This window comes from Ambystoma mexicanum, chromosome 9 (genome assembly GCF_040938575.1).
Source record: "Ambystoma mexicanum isolate Mex_15411 chromosome 9, UKY_AmexF1_1, whole genome shotgun sequence".
In the NCBI taxonomy this organism is placed as follows: Eukaryota; Metazoa; Chordata; class Amphibia; order Caudata; family Ambystomatidae; genus Ambystoma; species Ambystoma mexicanum.
In genome coordinates this window covers 598,651,615-598,671,720 of record NC_090931.1, presented here as the reverse complement: position 1 = coordinate 598,671,720, position 20,106 = coordinate 598,651,615, and the positions used below count along the sequence as shown (strand labels likewise).

The following is a 20,106-nucleotide window of genomic DNA, read 5'->3' as shown; positions in this document are numbered from 1 at the left end:
CGGGACACAACTTTCCTAGTCCTGGAATTACTTTTGCAAATAATTAGCGGTCCCCAGGGTCGGACTGGGGCATAACATTGTTCGGGCAGCAATGAAAAAGTGTCCCACAGTTGCAAATGGCAATTCATTCCTTTGTGACAGACTGTTTGAATAGTACCCAAGGGGGAGTTTTTTTGATAAAATGTGATACAAATGGTGCGTTTTAAAGAATATTTATTCAGCAACAATGGTCAGAACTACTAGCCGCATAGTCAAGCAACTCATCAAACTGGTCTACAGTCGCAAAAAAAAGTGTCCCACCATGACCGCAAAGCTGGTCCACGGTACCATTTAGCATTTTTGGTTCGGCATTGCCCTATAAGCCAGTCCCAGCCTGTCGGGTCCATAATACGAAGTAAAGTGTGTTTTTTAGTCGAGCATGTTCTGCCACTTTGGGGGGCCCATTGGGCAGGACTGGCACCCAGGTGGGTGGATCGTGGTTGCCGATCGAGCTTAGGGTAAGCAGAACCATCGTTGCCACAAGTGTGACAATTATACACTTTAGGGACAACTTGTTTATTTTATTAAGTAGCTTTTTTTTTTACTTTTGGAGTTGTGTTTCAGGATTCGGACTGTCTGGAAAGAGCTGGGCCACTTCTCCAGGTTTATCTAGTAATAGTGGTAATACTGGACTATCGAGCCTGCAAACTACCGGTGGTCATTCTCAAACTCTTGGTTGTCCTCCTCTCCAGCTGCTACCTTAACTGCCGGCCTAAACCCCAATTACAAGAGGGGTGCTGCAGGGCACCAGGGATGTCATTTCACCAAAATGCTAGGGGTAACGGAAGTGACATCACATGACCCTTGACCTCTGATGACATCACAGCAAGTTAGGTCATTTGACCCCACCCAAAGTGGTATCACGGCGAGCAATGGAACACAACCTTTCACCCCTTTGCAAAACAGTAAGTGGCATCACATAGCATTGTTCCTAACTACACCACGAAAAATATGGTTACAATATCACCATAATGTGATATACATTTCATACAAGAATGGATTGCCATATGTATCATTAAGATCACTGTGAAAGGCCCATATTACTGTGAATGCAAGCAGACGTCCCTGGCCTAATGATGTGTTTTTATATAGCACTTGCGCTTAAGCGCTTTAAATAGAAAAAATATACATACATTATCACCCAACCTGTGTTGGTACTCATTTATGGACCTCAGAAGGATGAAAGGCTGAGTTGAGGTGTTTCAGAACAAACTAAATCAGGGACTCACCCCCTGAAGTGTGCCTGAAATAAACCTTTAATGAGTCTTGCAATTATTGTATTGCATTCCAGAAAGACACATTATTTGGTATTCCTATTTGTTCTCATTTGGGGTCACTGCTGAAACTGTTTGTGGAACCCCAGTTCATTTTTTTTTTTTTTTTTTAAATAGGCCTGAACAAGAAAGCCAGCCACTCCAGAAGCAAAGAGCAACATGGAGCTGGCCACAGCCCAGGAGCTTGCATTAAAAAAAACCACTTTTCTTTACATTTCTTTTTATGGGTAGCAAGGGAGCCATCAGGGGTCGCAGTTGCGACCCCTAAATGACGTCCCTGGCAGCATACCGGCTGATGTTTTAAAAATCAAAAACCTTGAGACGGACACGTCCCAACATGGTTGTTAAGTATTTCAAACTCTGCCTGTGCTCCAACCCAGGGCAAGAAAGGGTGTATGTTGCATATTTGCATAATATACCCTCCAAACAAACTTTTTAAGCATCACTGCTTAGTATTAGCATATTTACCTAAATATGGGGAAACATTAATATTGTTGCTAGTTCTGAATAAAAATCAACGCACACACATTTGTTCCGTTAAACTATTTGACAGAAAAACAGGACTTCGTAGTTCAAATTAGCACTTGCAACAAATCATAGTAAAGAACACGTATATGAACCTTGTATAGAACTAGTTTAAACAAAGAGTATAATTATAACGTGTTTGCCCCCCCTCTTATATCTTGATTGCAAGACTACAACTACCGCAATACCAAGTTATATTTGTCAGGTGATCTGTTTATTTTAGTAATATGCATCCTCTGAACAAATGCTCTTTTGGACCATTAAAGGCAGTGAGGTATAAGTGTGTACTTAGCATACGTGTGTGAGCAAACCCACCCCCCTCACTATGCACTCACTAGCTTCTGTAACCTCGCTTTCAAATCGTGCAGGCTGGTGAGGTTAATACAAAAGAAACGCACCAAGAGCTACCACGGTGAAATAGCTTTGCGGATTGAACGTCCCTGTACACATTGAGGTAATGCAGGTTCGAATCCTGCCAGGGGGCCAAGCACAGCTCTTTATGGGAAACCTTCGGCAAAAGGAAGGGGCCGACTCTCTGCTGCCTTCACCCCTTTGTCGCCCTCAAAATATGCCTCTGCACATAGTTCTGGAAGAGAAAGGGTGGGGGCGAGGCAGGTGGCATTGGGTGCAGATCGAAATTTCCAGAATCGTGTGTACCAGTGTGGTTTGTAGTGGTGACGCAGCAGTTTTTTTTTACAACATGTCCAGACGGGGAGCTCAAGATTGATTAGCTGCCAGAAAAGAGATGACAGGATAGCATTTCAGGAACGGGTGTGGGGCCTGGGGGGGGGGGGGGGGGGGGGTGCCGGTGGATGTAGGGTAGAAATATTGCATGGCTAAGCAGAGAACACACTCCGTGGACCATGGCTCTGTGGTGGCTGGGTGATAGCAGGCATTAGGTTGCTGGGTTCCTGAGCATTCTGTATATGGTCTAAGTTGGTAAGAGACTTAAAAGCTTATTAGCTGAGAAATGGAGGCTGGCAAAGGTCCTGCACCATTGCCAGGTGGTGGCAATGCAGATGAACTTCAGGAGTCCTATGTCAGTGGTTGAAAGGCTAGACAGATCTGATAGGGTTTCGTAAAAGGAGGCAGTCGAAACAGTGAAGTTGCTAGGGAAGAGAAGGCTTCATCTCCTTGTCCAATATCACACACATGTGGGGCCACAAAGCGGATGGAACTGGTCTCTTATGGTCATCCTAAACTTGGACTGGACTCACGTAACAGAATTGGTGTTGATGCCTCATGCCTGCAATGGAGTATGACTGACAAGGCCGACCCTACTGAACCAGGCCTCAAGTGTGCTCCTGTTTGTGAAGTTGTGCTCAGGTGGCTTTTGGAGTCCAGAGTCCATGAAGTTTAGGATGTGTTGGAGCAACCTAACTGGGTCCGTTCTTTCTTTGGAGGGTGTGTGTCCATGCGAATTAATTTGTCGTAATCTGGTGAAACTCAAGGTTTTAAGCTTAAAGTAAGAGTTAACCAAAACTGCAACTCCCAGCATGATATGGTTTGCCAACTGGAAGGCAGAGGGTGGGCGTGGGGAGTGTGTGAGGGGAGTGCCTGATGACGTGGATTCCTCTGGTCACCTCAAGTTGGGTGGGCATATATCTTTGCTTCTGCTCTGGAGGTGTCCAATGGGATGTTCTGCAACTTGTATCTAAACGAGGTGTGTTAGGGTGAAAAACAAAATCTTGAATGTAGTTGGAGTGCAGGGCATTGGGCATTTGAGGACTAGTCATGTCCTGAAGCTGCTTTTTATGTTGCACATTTTAAAACCCCATAAATAAATTGACAAAGAGATGCAACAGGCTATGTGACGTAGGAGGAGAAACAGTTTGGACATTGAAGGTATTAGGAACAGCAAAAAAGGACTCGTGGCAAATGGCAGAAAAAAGGACCCATAAAAAAGGAGTATGAACAATAAGCCGGAGCACATCAGAAGACACGTGACAACAACTCTGTTCCTTCTCTTCTCCTGAGGTCCTGAGCATCTGAGCTGTGAGGCGATAGGATGGCAAAGAGGAAGCAGTTTCAAGGTAGGTAGGGTGACATGTTGATGGTAGGAATTAGCTACTTTAGTATTCTGACAGACGGTAGAAGATATTTTGTTTAGTGGATGGGAGAAACGCGAAATAAGAAAATACAGAGAAAAAATGTGACCGTACCGGGAGGGGATGCAAATTGAGGCAAGAATTGGCTGGCAGAAGCAAAATGCCATTGTTGCGAAGCATGAAGAAGAAATCGGGCACCTTGGCAAATTAACCTGAACTATGGGTGAGGGCAGACTCGATGTTTCACGTGAAACAAATTCGGACATCACGGTGGGGGGGGGGCAGTGGGGTAGACTTGACATCTGGATAGGTGAGAACTGTGACAGTAATGGGGACCCTTCTCAGCCTACGGATGTCTTTACCTGAGCCAGTCCTGCACTGCAGGAGGGGTGTGTGAGTTGGGAGGGCCCCAGTGTCTGCTTCTTCTACCTCTGCTTGGATACAAGAAGCACGTGCCACCTTTTCTTGACCAATAACTGTAATGCGCAATGCCTGTCCGTATTGATTTGTCCCATAGGGCAACATCGCTCAGTTGGCCTGACAGTGGACGAGAGAGGGAGAAACACAATCTGGACAAGAAATTATAGGACCACAGAGCCATCACCTCCAACCAGCACTAGAGACTCTGCATGAGATGGACTACAAACACGAGTGCTCCTTCAGCAGGCCCGCGGAATGGTTTACGTATTAAATTGGCGATCCATATAGACCAATAAATAAACATGGACTGCAAACGTGACCATACTTTCAGCAGAGCCATGGAATGAATCATGTATCAAACAAGCAAACTGGACACTCAGTTTAATCCTGATACGCTGGAGGACCTGCACACAAAAAGAGGGCAGGGCTTAAAGGCCTTTATTTGAGCTTGTGTAGCTGTAACCCGGCCCCTGGCTGGGGGCGAACAAAGCCAGCGGTTGGCCTGTGGAACCATCTGATGTAGAAGGCCAATGAGGGGGTAGGAGGAGGATTAAAAGGGGCACAGGAAGGTGTGGGTTGTTCGTGCGTAGTCAAATGAGGAGGAGGAGGAGGAGGTCCAAAAGCCCAAGTGGTGGAAGGAAGGTGCAGAGGAGAATGCAGGAGGATTGCCAAAGTGTGTGGAAGGTAAGGTTTTGGTTGGTGAGAGAAGTGTTATTTGGGTGTAAGTGTGCCCGCTAGGTGCATGAGTGAGACTATCGGAGAACAATTAGGAGGTGAATGGGATAGTGACTGTAAGATTAATAGGAGGGCGACTGTAAGAGAAGGTGTGGGTATAGTATAGTAGCATGAAGAGGGGAGGATGGTAGGAGGAAGAAAGAACACCACAGGGAAAAAGCGTCTGAGACAGAGGGGGAGAGACAAAGGAGAGTGGGAGGAAGAAAGGGAAGTGAGTCGAGAAAGGAAGGGAGATGTTTTTTTAATTTTTATTATTTTGTTTTTAATTTTTATACTGCGCCTCATGCGCCTGGGCCTCAGGGCACATAAAACAAACAAAAGCAGCAGCTCGGCAGTCTGGGGTGCAAGCAGGAAGTGGGGGGTGCAGTGTCGGTCGACTAGGTTGGACATGCAAGTTTTAATGGCTCTCTTGAATTTTGCCAGTGATGAAGATGTCCTTATGGAGGGCGTTCCATTCTCGTGGTGCATGTATGTCAAACTGACTGCGCCACATTTTGCCAGCTTAAAACAAGGTTGTCTTAATGTGGGATTGTCATCGGAACGTAAGGTACGCATGGGCTGCTTGATAATCAAGTGGTTTATCGGGTATTGAGGAGAAACAAAGTTCCAGTATTTGTATGTTAGGAACAATATCTTGTGAATGATCCTCTGTTTGATGGGCAGCCAATGCTGGGTCTTTCTGGACGGGGCAACATGGTCTCGTTTAGATAGGCCATAGATTGCTCTAATAGCTCCTTTTGTGTGGTCTGTAAGTGACGTAGATTAGTTTATGAGGTACAAGTAAGCAGACTATTACAATCGTCGAGCCGAGAATTCACCAAGGCAGCAGCAAGTCGAGGTCTGTTGTTAAGTAACAAATATGGCCTAATTTGATGTAGTAGGTTAGTCGTATATCCACAAGATCATAAGTGCAAAGCCTGCTGTTTCATGGAGAGTTCTGAATCAAAAAATACCCCCAATGTCTTCACACATTTAGCAACTGGGATCTGGTTGCCCAAAATATTGAAATGTTTATGCAATGGGTCTAGTTTCTTTAGGCGATGCCGGGGGTGATGATGAGAAGCTGTCTTTTCGTTAAGGGCCAGGTAGTTTAAAGCCATCCAGGATTGAATTGCAGTATACACCTTGTTCAGGGCCTTAGTATCTTCCAAGTGGGTATTTAGACAACTCCAGGAGCCCATGGGTATCAGCATAGTTTATATATTGGATGCCCAGCTGTCCAGGAGGTGCAGTTAAAGGCCTGATTTGCACATTAAACAAAGTGTGTGATCTGTGCCACTCCACATGTGGTGGCAATGGGGGAGGCCTGAACATTCTCAACAGCCACTCTTGGTGTCCTCGGACCTAAGATTGATGCAATCCATTGGGTGGCCCTCTCAGAACAATTGGCAATGCCTTTCAGTCTGTCTTCCAGAATGTTATGCTCGATAAGATCTAAGGCCGCTGAGAGGTCCAATAACATAAAGAGTGCTGGATGACCTTTTCCCACAATGCCAATGATGTCAAATTTGAGGTCGAACAATGCAGTCTCTGTCCCATGCCGGGCTCTAAATCCCGATTGGTGGGTACCTAAGATCTTATTATTTTCTATGAATCTCTAAAGCTGTAAGTATGCCACTCTATGATTTTGAGAAGATACAGGACGTTAGTTTTGGGTCTATAGTTTTTTTTGCCAGTGCAGTGTCCAAAGTGTTCTTTTTAGGTAATGATGTTAATCCATGCTTCCTTTAGGGGCGATGGAACTATACCATCCCTGAAGAACAGTTCACCATCTTGGTGATTCATGGGACGAGTACATCAAAGGATTCCTTGAAAATATTTGCAGGGCAGTTATCCCCTAAACATGAAGTGGGTGTACTTTCCGGTACTGTGGCGAACATTTCGTTCGGCTTATGTGCATGTTTGGAAGTCGAATTTAGGTAATGGTAGGTTGGTATTGGTTGAAATTGGCTTGCATAATACCTCGGTTTCTGCATAGGTATTTTTTAAGCTGGATTGTCGATTGACTACTTGTGGTTTTGCTGATGAATTAGTTTGTACCTCCTGGCACCAAGCCACATCTCTGGTGATGGAGGTGCGGAATGAGGAGGCTTTATTCTCAAATTCTTTAAGCATTTTGAAAAGCTCACTCCAACTGGATCTAGCATTGTTAATTCTTGAGTTATAATTCTTGGTTTTGGCTTCTATGATGGTGTGCTTGAATTTTTGCACTGATTCCGTGTACTTGCTCAGAGTGAGAGGGCTGGATTTCTTTCGCCTCTCCCGTTCGAAGTCTCTCTTCACTTTTCTTGCTTGTATAATACTGTCATTAAACCAAGAGCTCTTTACGTTCTCAGGCTTAATCTTGTTTGTTTTCTTCTGGAGCCAGCACCTCAAAAGTGGTGGCAATGGCATGGGAAAGATGTAATGTTAAGTCTGAGGCATTATCAAAGGAGTCCAGTGAGTCTAGTTTGGTGGTCAAAGATGCTGAGAATTTGGTAGCTGTGCCATTTTTAAAATGTGCATCTTTTTCTCAATTCTTGAATGATTGTCTAACCTGAGCCATAGGTGGTAATATTGTTGTTTTGACCATAAAATGGTCTGACCAGGGACAGAGCAGCGTGGTAGTGGATATGCTATGCAGGTTGTGTCGGTACCCAATCTACGGTATGCCCTTCTTTGCGGGTTTGTTCTTTAAATTGGATGAAGCTGATGGTTTCAAGGGCTGATCTCAACGATATGGCTTGCGTCGAGCTTGTCTTCTGACCATAATTTGAAGCCCCCCACCACAATCACAAGGGATTTAGGTTTGGTAACACTATTAAGGAGCTGAAGTAGTTGTTCTTCAAACAGCAGTAGGTTTATAGGCAGTTTGTAAAGAAAAAGTATGGTCAAGGATTAATTGGCGTTCATTTTCATCTTTAGCAGATTTTCACAACCTCAATTGTAGGGGCATTAATGGGGTGGCAGTCTAAATGCTCTTTAACTATGAGTGCTACCCTTCCCCCACGCTGTCCTATACTATCTGCTCTGAATATTTTATATCCATGCGGCAGGGAGTGTAGGACCAAAATCTGCGCAGTCTCATGGAGCCAAGTTTCTGTTACTGCTAGCATATCTAGTTTAAACATGGTGAGTTGGTCGGTGACCATGTTGAACCAACGAGCGTGTATTGAACAATGAAACGCTAAGATTCAAATCTTTGCTGTGGTCCTTGATGTTAATGTTAGTATTTATTGTCATGGATTTAGATGTGTGTAATTAGGTAGGCACGCATGTGCGGTGTCGCTAATAGTCGTTGTTTCCCTGCATTGGGTGTTCTGAATCGTAGTACCTACGTTATCTGTGAATTTTCTAACAGAGTGTGAAAACTATGTTGCAGCATGGTCTCATTAATGGTATCTTCTGTGGGTGTTTCAGTTCAGGTCAGATGACCAAACATGGATTTTCCAGAGACGTCTTAATGTCAAACTGGTGAAGATCAGTGTCATTAACAATGGGGAGCTCTTTGGTTTTCCCTATGTTGGGTGAAAGTATCATACTTGGGTCAAGGTTATCAATGGGGGTTTTAGTGTAGGTTGCCCGAGATCCATTTTGTTGATTGGGCCGAACGGTGCAAAGGGCTGATAACACGCCATTATCTATGATTGATTGTCTTTTATGATATAACTTTGAATGCAGTAAATCTTCAGCATTTTCTATGTTGAGTATAGGTTTTGTTCCTAAATTGGCATTATCATTGGGGGTTTTATGCTTCAGTTCATTGTGGGCCCTTGTGTTACTTTGGGACAAAAGTTCAAGGGACTAGTATCTCGCCAGAATCTCTGTTTGTCTTTCTGGCGTTAGAGACATAATCGTGGTTTTTAAGTCGAGGTAAACAAGGTACAAATAGGTGGGGCAATGGTCTACCTTTCCAATCGGTAGTAGTGCATGTGGAGCGTCCTACAACTTCGGGACCGGGAGCAAAGGCAATGAATCCCTGCACACACGCATGTATCTTGCGTGAAGTGGCAATAAACGGCCTCCCAAACGTGCCAGCGCTAATGCGCTGCCAATGTATTTTTAAATCCCAGTTTCTGCTGGATACTGTAGTTTACAAGAACTACTGCAAAAAGGCGAGCACCGGCCTATTAGCACAGAGGTAGCTCTGAAGTTGCAGAAACAATTGCAATACAATGTGCGCTACGTGGCGTGTGCCCACACAATTCTTAATCTTTGATGTTACGGTGAGTCCATTTCAATTTGAAGTATCACAAACGTGTTCTAGTTCAAAGTCACAAAACAAAGCGTTTTCCCAATCAAGTTTTAAATCACTTTGGTAATTCCTGCTACAAATCTAAGAAAGTTCAGGCACTAAAACACACAGTAACTTGCTCTCAAAGAGTCATACTGATGACATCAGGACAAGGAGTACAAGAGTGTGCAAGGAAAGGGCCAAGTGAGACCCGAGTGCTTGGAAGGCACCTCCTCCTGTACTGTTATAGTGGGACCTAGGTTCGAATTCACCTAGATAGCTCCCAGAGAGATTAAGGTGTTTGTCCTTAGGCCAGCTCAATCAGCTAGTCAGTTGTAACTGATCTGTAGTGACCAGGCTAGGGAGGAAAACTGCCCAGGGGAGATGAGAGGAGGGCAGCCCTTAGGGAGCCCCTTCTCAAACATGTCAATAAAAACCCTTAGGCTGTCTTTGAGAGTTGGTTGTGGTCTTCAGGTCATCTGTGACAAAGCAGGGAGAAACGGAAATCGTACATGAAGAAACAGGACGTTGATGCAGAGTTTAGTCTTGTGGACATACGAGAATGGGGAAACATGGATATCCACCGGAAATTAGATATGCTAAAATAGAGCAAGAAACTCGTGTGCATGCATGAATGTTGGAAGAGTAGTACAACTTGATATATGGAAATGAAGAGGAGCAATAACTGGGACCTGTGATGTATGACAATTCTGAAATACACACAGAAATAGGTAGACCAGGCAAGGCGGGTGGGGTGCATTTGTTCAAGACTAGGTGTACATGGACTCAGCTTCTCTACGTTGGGTGAGAGGAATCGCAGATGAATTAGCGGTGCACTGCTTAGTTGTTAACTGAGCGGAATAGTAGCTAGCAGATCTGATGCTACCAGTTGGGTGTACTCGGAGGCAGTACAGTTGGTTGCATGATGGGCTTTAGATGTACTCTGGCAGATCAATGTAGTTTGGTAGCCCTTTGGACTGGATGTGCTTAAAATTCCTCAATCCGCCTGGGATTGCTGAGGCAAAAGAGGTCTAGGCATCCAAGTCAGAAGTAACTGTGTAAGAAGTCAAAAGGCCTTGGTGGAGTTAGGGTAACAGATGAGTACAACCGGAGTACAGCACCTGCATGCCCACAATTTGTGTCGGCGATCCATGTATATATGGAATTATAACACTACACATCACGTTAGGCATAGATGTCGGATTATATGCACAGCATGTGAATCTAAGCAGATACAATCATCAGAAATGCTATTACAGTGAGTAATGCATGCCACACTGTGAAACCAGAAAGCTTAATGATCCTAATATTACCACCCTTGTCAAGGCCTTGGTTGTTCCTGGGGGGCAGTCATGTGACATGTATTTTGTGGATAGCTGTACAGTGCTGAACATATCTGGGGGGTGGGCTGTAGCCATGTTGAACACTGCTGGAGTTTGGAGCACATATACTGTTTCTATAACTGCTTGTGGGTTTCATGTTACTCCTTCTCCTTTATCTTGGCAGAATATCGATATCACGAACTTCAGCAGCAGTTGGAGCGATGGACTGGCATTCTGTGCGATCCTGCACACCTATCTGCCAGCGCACATCCCATACCAGGATCTCAACAGCCAGGATAAGGTAAGCAAGCCATGGCAACGATGGTCTCCCCCTTCCTCACAGACATCAGGCTTTGTTCTTTTAATATGCAAGTGCCTTGACTTGCAGGAACGTAATACTAAACACCTGGAAAATGTCACTGGCACCTATCAGGCATGAGAATATAAGGAAATCACCATGGAGTCTTCAGTCGTAAGAATACAGGGAGCTAAAATGGCAAAGCGATATTCAGGAATCCTAAGTGATGGGACAAGAGTGCTGTAAAGGGAGATCCGCCTGAGGATTGGCCATAAGGCTAGGAAGTGTGCCCCCTCATTCATAGAAACAGAAGAAAGACTGTTTTTTGATAAACAGTTATTAATGGAAGAAATCAATGTAAAGAACAAGCCGTGGATGAGCCCTCGGCTATAGGATGACACACCTCTGTCTGGGAGCCCGGAACAATAGGAAAACAGCAGCGCAAACGGAAATCTGTTGAGAAGCCTTTGACCCTGCATATTAGATGGCATGAATGGAATGCTGTCCAGGAGCCCTCAGCCAATGGGAAATGGAAGGAATGCAGAGTAGCCAAGGAAACATAGGGCTTGAATGGTAAAGAGTGGTGTATGAGCATTAAAGATGTGATGAATCAGAAACAGTCTTTAATCCACAGCCAATGGACCATGAGGGAATTGATTGAAAGCCATCTAGTAAGGTTTTTTTTAAAAAACAGAATAAAGTACAGCAGTTGTAGAGTTCAGTCCAGGTAGTACAATGGCATTAATGACAAGTAGTCCAGAAACAGTCAGCCACAGGCATAGCATGACCTGATTGGAGGATAGTGTATGCGGGGAATTACTCAAAGCATTTTAACACAAATAGGAGCCGATACTCTCAAGTAAGTCTTTTGAATGCAGTATGTTTGAAAAACAGCTGGAGACGTCATGCTTATAAAGACCATAATTTCACAAAAGATGCACACCCTGTCTTTCAAAACAGTATTTTTAAACAAGTATTATTGACCTGTCCCTATTAAAAGCCATCAGTAAAAATCCATTTTCATTTAGCATCACCAATCAATTACTAGATGCTCCCCCACATTGTAATGGACACCCGTTTCAGCTATATTGGTGGAGCATGACATTCACCAGGATAGGATACTACACCATTCAGAAACCCTGAATACAGACAAACCATAACATGCCATTTTAAATTGTTTGTCTTTAGAAATAGACTTGAGATAGTGCGATTGTCCTCACCATGTGAACCACCGATTACAAGGCACGTCTGGCTATGAGTACTCAGCTAAAAGAATAGTATGATATGAATGGCAAGTCCCAGTGTCATCAATTTGGAAGGAGGACTAGACTGCTGGGTGGCTGGCTGACTGGCTGGTTTTTAAGAGCTTTGGGACCGTGAAAGTGAATGATTGCATAGCCTGGTTTGGCTTTTTCTGTCTTTTGGGTAGACCCGATACTCATTACCCAATGACATTGGCATTTTCATGCATCAACCCCAGAAAGCTTAACGCATGAGTACCCTACACTTTGGTATGCATTTTTTCATAGCACTAAATGCTAACAATGGCTTTAAAGTGCTGTATACTAGCCCTTCCTAAATAAAACTGACAAGATCTGAAAACACTGATAAGGGCTCACTGTCTTAGAAAATTTAAAGAGCTTGAACCGCAATGGCGGGGGAAGCACTTGCCTTTAGAAATGGGAGGCAGGGCTGGATTGACCATGGATCAAGTGGTTAATCTGCACCAGGCCCCCCAGTTAAATAGGTCACCCCTGATGCAGGTGAATTTCACAAGTGTGAATATTTATTTTTTACTTGCAGGCATAATTTTGTCTGTCACAGTCGGGGCAGGGTTTTGTGTTCAAGGCTACGCTGCCAGAGAGTTTTAGTATTTTCTCTTAACATGATGCTTGAAGCACGAGAGCAAAAGAGTCTGCCCAAATGTCAGAGATTGCCCTACATAAAACCCATGTTGGATGTTGTGATTGGGCGACAGCTGGTTCGGGGGGAATTTTCCACTCACCCCAAATCAGGCATGCACAATTTCTATTTATTGTATAAAGTTCTTTTTATGAACCGGAGACCCCAATGTAACAATCGATTCCTTACAGCCTCCCTCCCCTATCAGGAACAGAAACACAGGGGGTTTCACAGAAGGTATATTTGTGAATAAAATAGAAATAATAGAATCAATCTAAATATAAACAAATTATGCATCTGTAAAATGCCAATTTCTTTAGTGAGCAGAATGTAGAAAGATCAATACACAGGTTGCATCACTTTCCTATATTAAATTTAACTTAGTTGTAGGCTTTCTTAAAAACACACACATCACCATATATTATATACAATTTCTTTACCCCGAGCACACATACACCATGGATTGAAAAATGCATGAGGGTCCAGGATAAAATGTTAATTTGTTAAAGATCTAATTAAACCACAACATCCCTGCCTATCTAAAGCTCTCTATTTATTTGGAATACACAAATACCTCCCCTACACCAAATAGAAATGTAGGCAAATGTGACCACACAGAGCAACAGAGGTTTGAATCCCAGATCCGCTCCTAGAAACCAAACTCGGGTACAGTATTAGGCGCGTTATAAAAAAAACAATTAACTTAATAAATGTCAAACCAAATTCCAAAAACCAATTTAAAAGACAGGCTACATGACACTCCCGTGTGTAAACTGCTCACAAAACGGAAAATGTATGTTTAATATGCTTGTTTGCTAGATTCCCTTCAATGGTACTTCTATTGTATCACTGTGCAAAAGTGTACATTTCTCATCTTCAGTGCACATCTTAGAGGGAGGACAATTGGTAGCAGTAAATTGCGCATTTCCCTTTGTCTTGAATGGTTCAACACCCATAACAGAACTCTGCTTGGTGATGTAACCAGGAAATGGCTTCAATTACATTATTATTCTAGGTATGTACACTTTGAGAGATCCTTTGACTCCCAGAATACGTCTTTTTTATTTGACCATTACGCAGAGAAGGAGGTAGAGGATCTCTCAGTATACAATTATGTCACATCTATAATTCCAGAAGCACATATACTTTTGAAATATGTATGTATTGCTCAGGATGTATAGTCCATTTATATCCCCGCCTCTTCAGTACTTTCACTATTAAAAAGGGCTGATTAAATCTATTACCCTTTACCATATATTTCCCCTCATAATTTGATTTCCCCTTGGCATTATGCTTACATAGGATTTTTTTTGGCTGTCTCACAGATATGTCGGCACCTTCTTAAAGACTGGTTCAATTCTCCCCCTCTAGAAACAAGTCGGCATCAGTTAGAAAGATGGGATCGCTTCCCTCTACAGCCTTGTTCCCTTATTTCTGTATTGGGCCTGTCTGCTGTCTTTTTCTACGTAAGGCCTTAGTCTTTAACTCAAAGCAGGCATTACTTACAGTGCTCTGCTAATGGTCCAGAATGGTCAAAAGGAAATGTCAGGGGTCAGAAATGCAAGACAGGCACAAAGGTATAGTTTTCTCAAAGGTTATTTTATTAAATAAAAAAGGGTGAGATAAATGCCTGTCTTTCCCTAACCTAAAATCGATGGCCCTGCCTAGCAAACTGAAGAAAAAGATTCTGACCCTCACACTAATAAACACAACAAAATCATACAAGGAATGTTTGACTGTTTTCAGTTCCACAAAATAATATTCCAATTCCAACGCAAAGGCTTTAGAAAGTACTCCTAGTGACCATGGTTGTACTCCCTTCCCCTGGATCAATTCAGGAATAACTTGAGCAAAATTCACATTAAATAATGTTCTGTGCAAAGAAAGTTCAGTTCAACGTAGCACAAAGTATTTTCCATTCAATGTATCCTTCTACTTGTCGAAGAAAAATGTCTTTCACAAATCCTTGTTCATAAATTAAACGCTTGTTGCTGTGATCTGTGTTTGATCTGCAGGTCACAGATTTGCATCCCGACCAGGCTAACTCAGCCTTTCATCCTTCCAAGGTCGATAAATGAGTTATGATTGGGTAATAATAGTAATGTATGTAAATATGTCCTATGTAAAACGCTTCAGATTAAAGCACTATATACAAAAAAAAAGAAAAAAAACATATTTTCCACAGTCACCTGCTTGGCAAAGTAAATGCCTCTCCTTCAAAACACAAGTTGATCAACCTAGACAATTATTCTCTTTCAAAGGCCAAGTAATTTTTAGCACATCATACTTCTTCTTGTCAGGATAGCACAGCAATTACTTTTGGTAATGCACAGTTCATCAAGGCACCTTTTACCATAACCACAGTACTTTAAATCTTCCTTCCTGGTATACTCGACCTACTAGGATGAAAACTCCTACAACTGCAGTTGTTCAGTGATAATGCTTGTTACAAAATTCTCCACACCAGCATCCTATGTGAGATTTGAACAATCACTGCTTCTCTTTATAGTCTCTTGACTCTTAACAATGTGGGTTACAGTTCGCCCCAGATTGGTGTTCCATAAAAGGGAAGTTGCACCTTTGTTGTCTATGTAGTTCTCTTCCATAGCAGTTTGGCTGTTGGCAATGTAGGTTACAGGTTTCTCCCCATTGATGTTTCATATAAGGAGAGTAGTACTACTGCAGCCTTTGTATTACTCTCATCCAACCTCTTGGCTGCTGGTAATGGGGGTTCCAATTGTCCCCCAATTAGTATCCCTTATCAGGAGAGTTGCGGCCTGGCTGCCTTATTTCATTTGTTCGGTATTCAGAATCATTAGTTCTCATTAAAGATCTTTTTCGGAGTGCCCCCGGTCACCTGACATCTCAGGCCAACTCACTGGTCTTCCTTTGTGTCTCAGTTTGACTCCCAGGTGCTGCAGCAGATCTCCTAGAGTCTGTCTGCACAGCTGCCAGCTCCGGTATGACTGCTATGGTAAGCACAGTGCTTCAGGGGAGCTCTGACGGCTCTGGTTCTGCTTTATAATAATTTTAGTAATAATTTATAATAATTATTATTTATTTATAACACGCTTAATACCGAAGAGGTTTATAAGCACAGGCCTGGGAATTGAACCTGTGTTGCTCTGCGTCGTCTTGCTTCCAAGACGAGCACGTTGCCACTGAGCTATACTACCTGTGCTTCTTTACCGGAGCGGTTCACGGGATGTTGGGAGCTCGTCTTCCACAAAGCGTAACTTTTCCCATATCTACCTCCAGCTGTGCTTTCTCTGCATGGCAGCACGTCTACTCTGGTGCTTCCTCTGCCTCAACAGCATCTCCCACCTTCAGTTCTGCTACCGCCTCTGGTAGTATATCAGTGTCTCCTTCTCATCTCACCCAAAACTCATTCCTGCATTTAAATGTCCCACTCAGGTGCTTTATACCACAACCAGAATGCTCATTAAGCTTCATGGTACATTTAATCTTCATTAACTCTGAGCTCATCTTCCTCGTCACAGTACCCCAAGCATTATGTGTTCTGGAGTCCATTGTGGTTTTTATAACAGAAACATCAGTTTGGTTACAATAAGCCATTAAGGCTTTTGGAAAACTAGGGGAATTGTGAGTTAAAGGGGGTCACCAACTACCCCTAATATGAGTTCTACCATGTGATCCTCCCGCATAATACCAATCCCAGTTTCAGGATCAGGTAGTGGTTGCCTTTCCCTGGCCACATGAGGAGGCCCATACCAGAGTCTTAGTGAGGATCTCGGTTCCATGTGTTAATATCCCCGCAAAAATATTGTGATACAAAGATATCGCCATATTTTTGCGGCGATATTGAACCATGGACCCTGCGCGGGACACCCCTGCAGCCCCTGCATTATTTTAAAATGTGCGGGGGACACCCCCAGAACCCCTGCTCCCACAAAATATCCTCCCCAAAAATATTGCCTATGGCGAGACAAAAGGCCATATGTATGGCGATTTTGTTTGGTGGGGATATTTTGTAGGGATACCGATGATCTCACTGGATTTATCATAGAAATCTATCTGTTCCATTCTCCTTTCTGTTGTTGTCAATTATCCTTTCTCTCCTTCTTTCAGACTGCCGTTCAGTCCATCCCAGTTAGTGACGGTCCATTAACTATGGGTTTGGACGTTTTATAAATTAAAATCCCCTCACTTTAGATGTGGGTATATGTTCTTTAATCTAATTGGTCAGTGTATGTGATTGGACAGTGTTCCAAAAGTGACATCACGCTAAACCATCCCCTGAGTACTCATTGTGCATATTAATGAAGACAGCAGTCTAATGGGAATGACTTTGAAACCCAGTTTCCCTCTCATTTGGTGTGATGTCATCTTGGAGATTTCTAAATTCAACTTTTGTAACTTTCTGAAATATCATGTTCCTCGCATATGGTCATGTAACCAGTTGGTTCATTAGATTATTCTCATTTAGCCTAATCAAATAATGTGATTTTCATCTTGGTGTGTTATAGATTTTCCTTTTTTACCCTCTGATACTTTTATACAAAAATAATATTTAATTCTCCGAATAACCGTCTCACTAGCATGGTACTAATGAATCACTAAAGTGCACTATTTCTGTAAGAAAATATCCGTATTTGCCTAATTTACATAATGAAACAGTTATCAAATACTGTTTTACATTCAGCTAACAGGATTTTCACCCTGAACAATTAAAACATATGAAGTCTCTAGGACATTCCCTTCAAAGGTTACAAAAGGCAGTTCATTTTCTTATTTAACAAATATTAAATGCCATTTCCAGTTAAGCTGCCTGGTAACAAAACATCTGTTATCATATACTCTTAGTTCCTTTGAAGCTGAGAGCTGGTGATTTATGACTGCTGAGAATGCTGGTTGTCATGGTACAAGTTCTTTGAGGTTTAGTTTCTCATGGCCAAATGTTCAGCCCTGCCCCATTGAGTGATTCCAGCCACTCTCTATCACTTTAGTCAGACTGCGGGTCTCTGAAGGTGTGAAATGGTTCCTTCTGGAAAGGCCTCGATGATCAAAAGATCAGATTACGTGGAAGGAAGAGAGCCTATTTATTGTGGATTCTAGGATTTTTGGCCTAAACTCAGAGACAGATGGAAGTTGTATATGGGAGCATTTGTTTTTATTGTCAAGGTCTGTTTCTGAGGACCAGGCAACAATCAGAGTAATAAAATTGTAAGGTTGAGCTTCAAAGCCAGTGTTCACACTTTTCTCATGGGAAAGCCAGCCATCCAACTGACCAAGCCTAGGATGGTTTCATTCAGAATTGCAGCCTTAAAGTCACCTTTCTTTTCCATTAGTTTTACATTTCCACAAAACAGGACAACATTGTAATATGTTTGCAATCAAACTCCTTCCAAAATGTATATCTTTACTATCTCTGTATGTTTCTTTATATAATGCTGATTCTCAGTCCTGCAAAGGAAAATATACACAACGCAGGGCCATATTCGTTTTTTGACTCTCCTTTGAGATGTTGGGCTAGGAGGAAGGATAACTCGGGGGCAGTGTATTTGTCTTGGATGCAAGACAATGCAGCGCAACACAGGTTAAAATCCCAATCCTGCACTTAGAAACCACTCATTGGTATTGAATGTGTTGCACCTGACTGCTCTGCGCACTGGTCACCCTCTGAACTCAGGCCCAGGCTCCTGCATGTCTAGTTGCCCTCGCACTGCCTCCGGGCTCCGCAGCACTTTAAGAGTCTGTATCTGCAACCCAACAGTCCCTTCTCTTTGCACATATGAGCCACCCGCTTGCTGCACTTGTGAGTTAACTGCACTTCCCTCTTCCCCTCCAGCACTTCTCCCCTTCCCTCTTCCCAGATCTGAATGACACAATGCCTAGTAAAATCGTTGTGTTGTCCTCACTTTGTTTCCCCCTCCTTGTCTTGTCACGCCTAGAAACACTTGTGTACAGCCGTGTTATAAATGCCACATCACATCATATATCATATCATAAAAGAAAAATGTCAATCCCAGAGGGGCCTTTCCTCCAATTAACAAAAGATTGCTGGATTCTTCCAAGTAACTGAAAAGATTTATTTTTGTGCCCATCTTTTACTATGGAGATATGCTCTGGTTGTAGGTGCGCTGCTAACATCGCCCCTTTCCCTGCACATATCCTTTTCTGATGCTGTGTGCAGGCTGCAGCTCACATTGTTCCTTTAAATTCTGCACATTTCTATGCATCCATTTCTTCAGGATAGATCTCATTACACCTTGTCACTTTATATCACAAGGGCAAATAGAATTATTTTTACTTGCCATGTGACACGTGATGGCAACAAAGGTAGACGGCAGACTTAAATGTTTGCTTCCTAAGCAGCATGCATCATGCTCTGTCTTCATGCAACTTATCTGGCTGCCAGTCCAACTGCTGCAGTCCCATTACCAGAAGTACTATTGACAATACATACTATTGACAATACATATATCCTCCATTAGGTCGGTCATTTTATATTTTCAATGATAAACATTCAGTCGACCCAGTTTTTGTGGAATTTTGAAGAGAAACATGTCTCATTTAATTCAATAACTGCCTTAAAGTGTTAAGGGAGCAGTGAATATTTTAGCTGGCTCTATAGTGAGGTGTGGTTCACAATAGTGCACACACATGGTAATACTGGGGCAGGCCTCTTAGAAGAGTGTCCAGAGGGCAGTTTCTAGATGATATGGCGCCCAGGCCGAAATGCTAGAATGTGTCACTATAATGAAAATCCTAAACTGCAACCCCTCCCCAACATAATAAATTCGTCGCAATGCAAACAAAAGCCACTTTTCTTAGGAGGAGCAGAGAGCTATGCACATTGCATGCACATCTTGGAAACTGGATTCTCCAGTATGTGGCCTGACCTAAAAGAAAAAATATCTTATTGGTAATGTGCAATTAAATAACTTAAAGAAAAAGTAGACACGGTAGACACTATTGCTAAAAAGCATTCACTTTCATTATCCCATGTACACGTTCATGGTCTAAAGGACAATCTTCTAGATCTTGCTGTTGCGTAATCAATTTTCCTCACCCATTAAAGACTGGCAATAATGATTTTTTTAATGAGATTACATTTTCTGAAGCTCCTCTAAATAATTAGCAACAGTACCTGTAACCAAGATCCTCGGGGTGACCCACACATTTGCAAACAGCACATCCTTTTTTTGCGTGGTGAACACATTGTAACAAGGAAAGCATTTTCACTATCCACAACTCATGAGTGTTGACTTTGTCAGTAAAGACAGTGTAAACCATGAGTTTGGTGTCTTTGACTAGAGGACACAGCAATCTCATTCATTTTTAGGGACTCTGAATTGTGATCGCTTAG

General features: G+C 42.8%; 1 protein-coding gene and 1 long non-coding RNA gene across 5 annotated transcripts in view; one reads left to right on the top strand and one right to left on the bottom strand.

The window, feature by feature from the left end:
• The window catches only part of LOC138488338 (uncharacterized), a 554,435-nt gene that overhangs the window by 382,228 nt on the left and 152,101 nt on the right, over positions 1-20,106 (bottom strand). The gene's annotated exons all lie outside the window — the stretch shown is intronic.
• SPECC1 (sperm antigen with calponin homology and coiled-coil domains 1) overlaps positions 1-20,106 on the top strand; it is a 1,474,528-nt gene that overhangs the window by 1,303,708 nt on the left and 150,714 nt on the right. For both annotated transcript variants that reach the window (XM_069615230.1, XM_069615231.1), the window contains one exon: positions 10,761-10,877. In XM_069615230.1, coding sequence (XP_069471331.1) covers positions 10,761-10,877 — 117 coding nt within the window. The remainder of the gene's footprint in view (positions 1-10,760; positions 10,878-20,106) is intronic.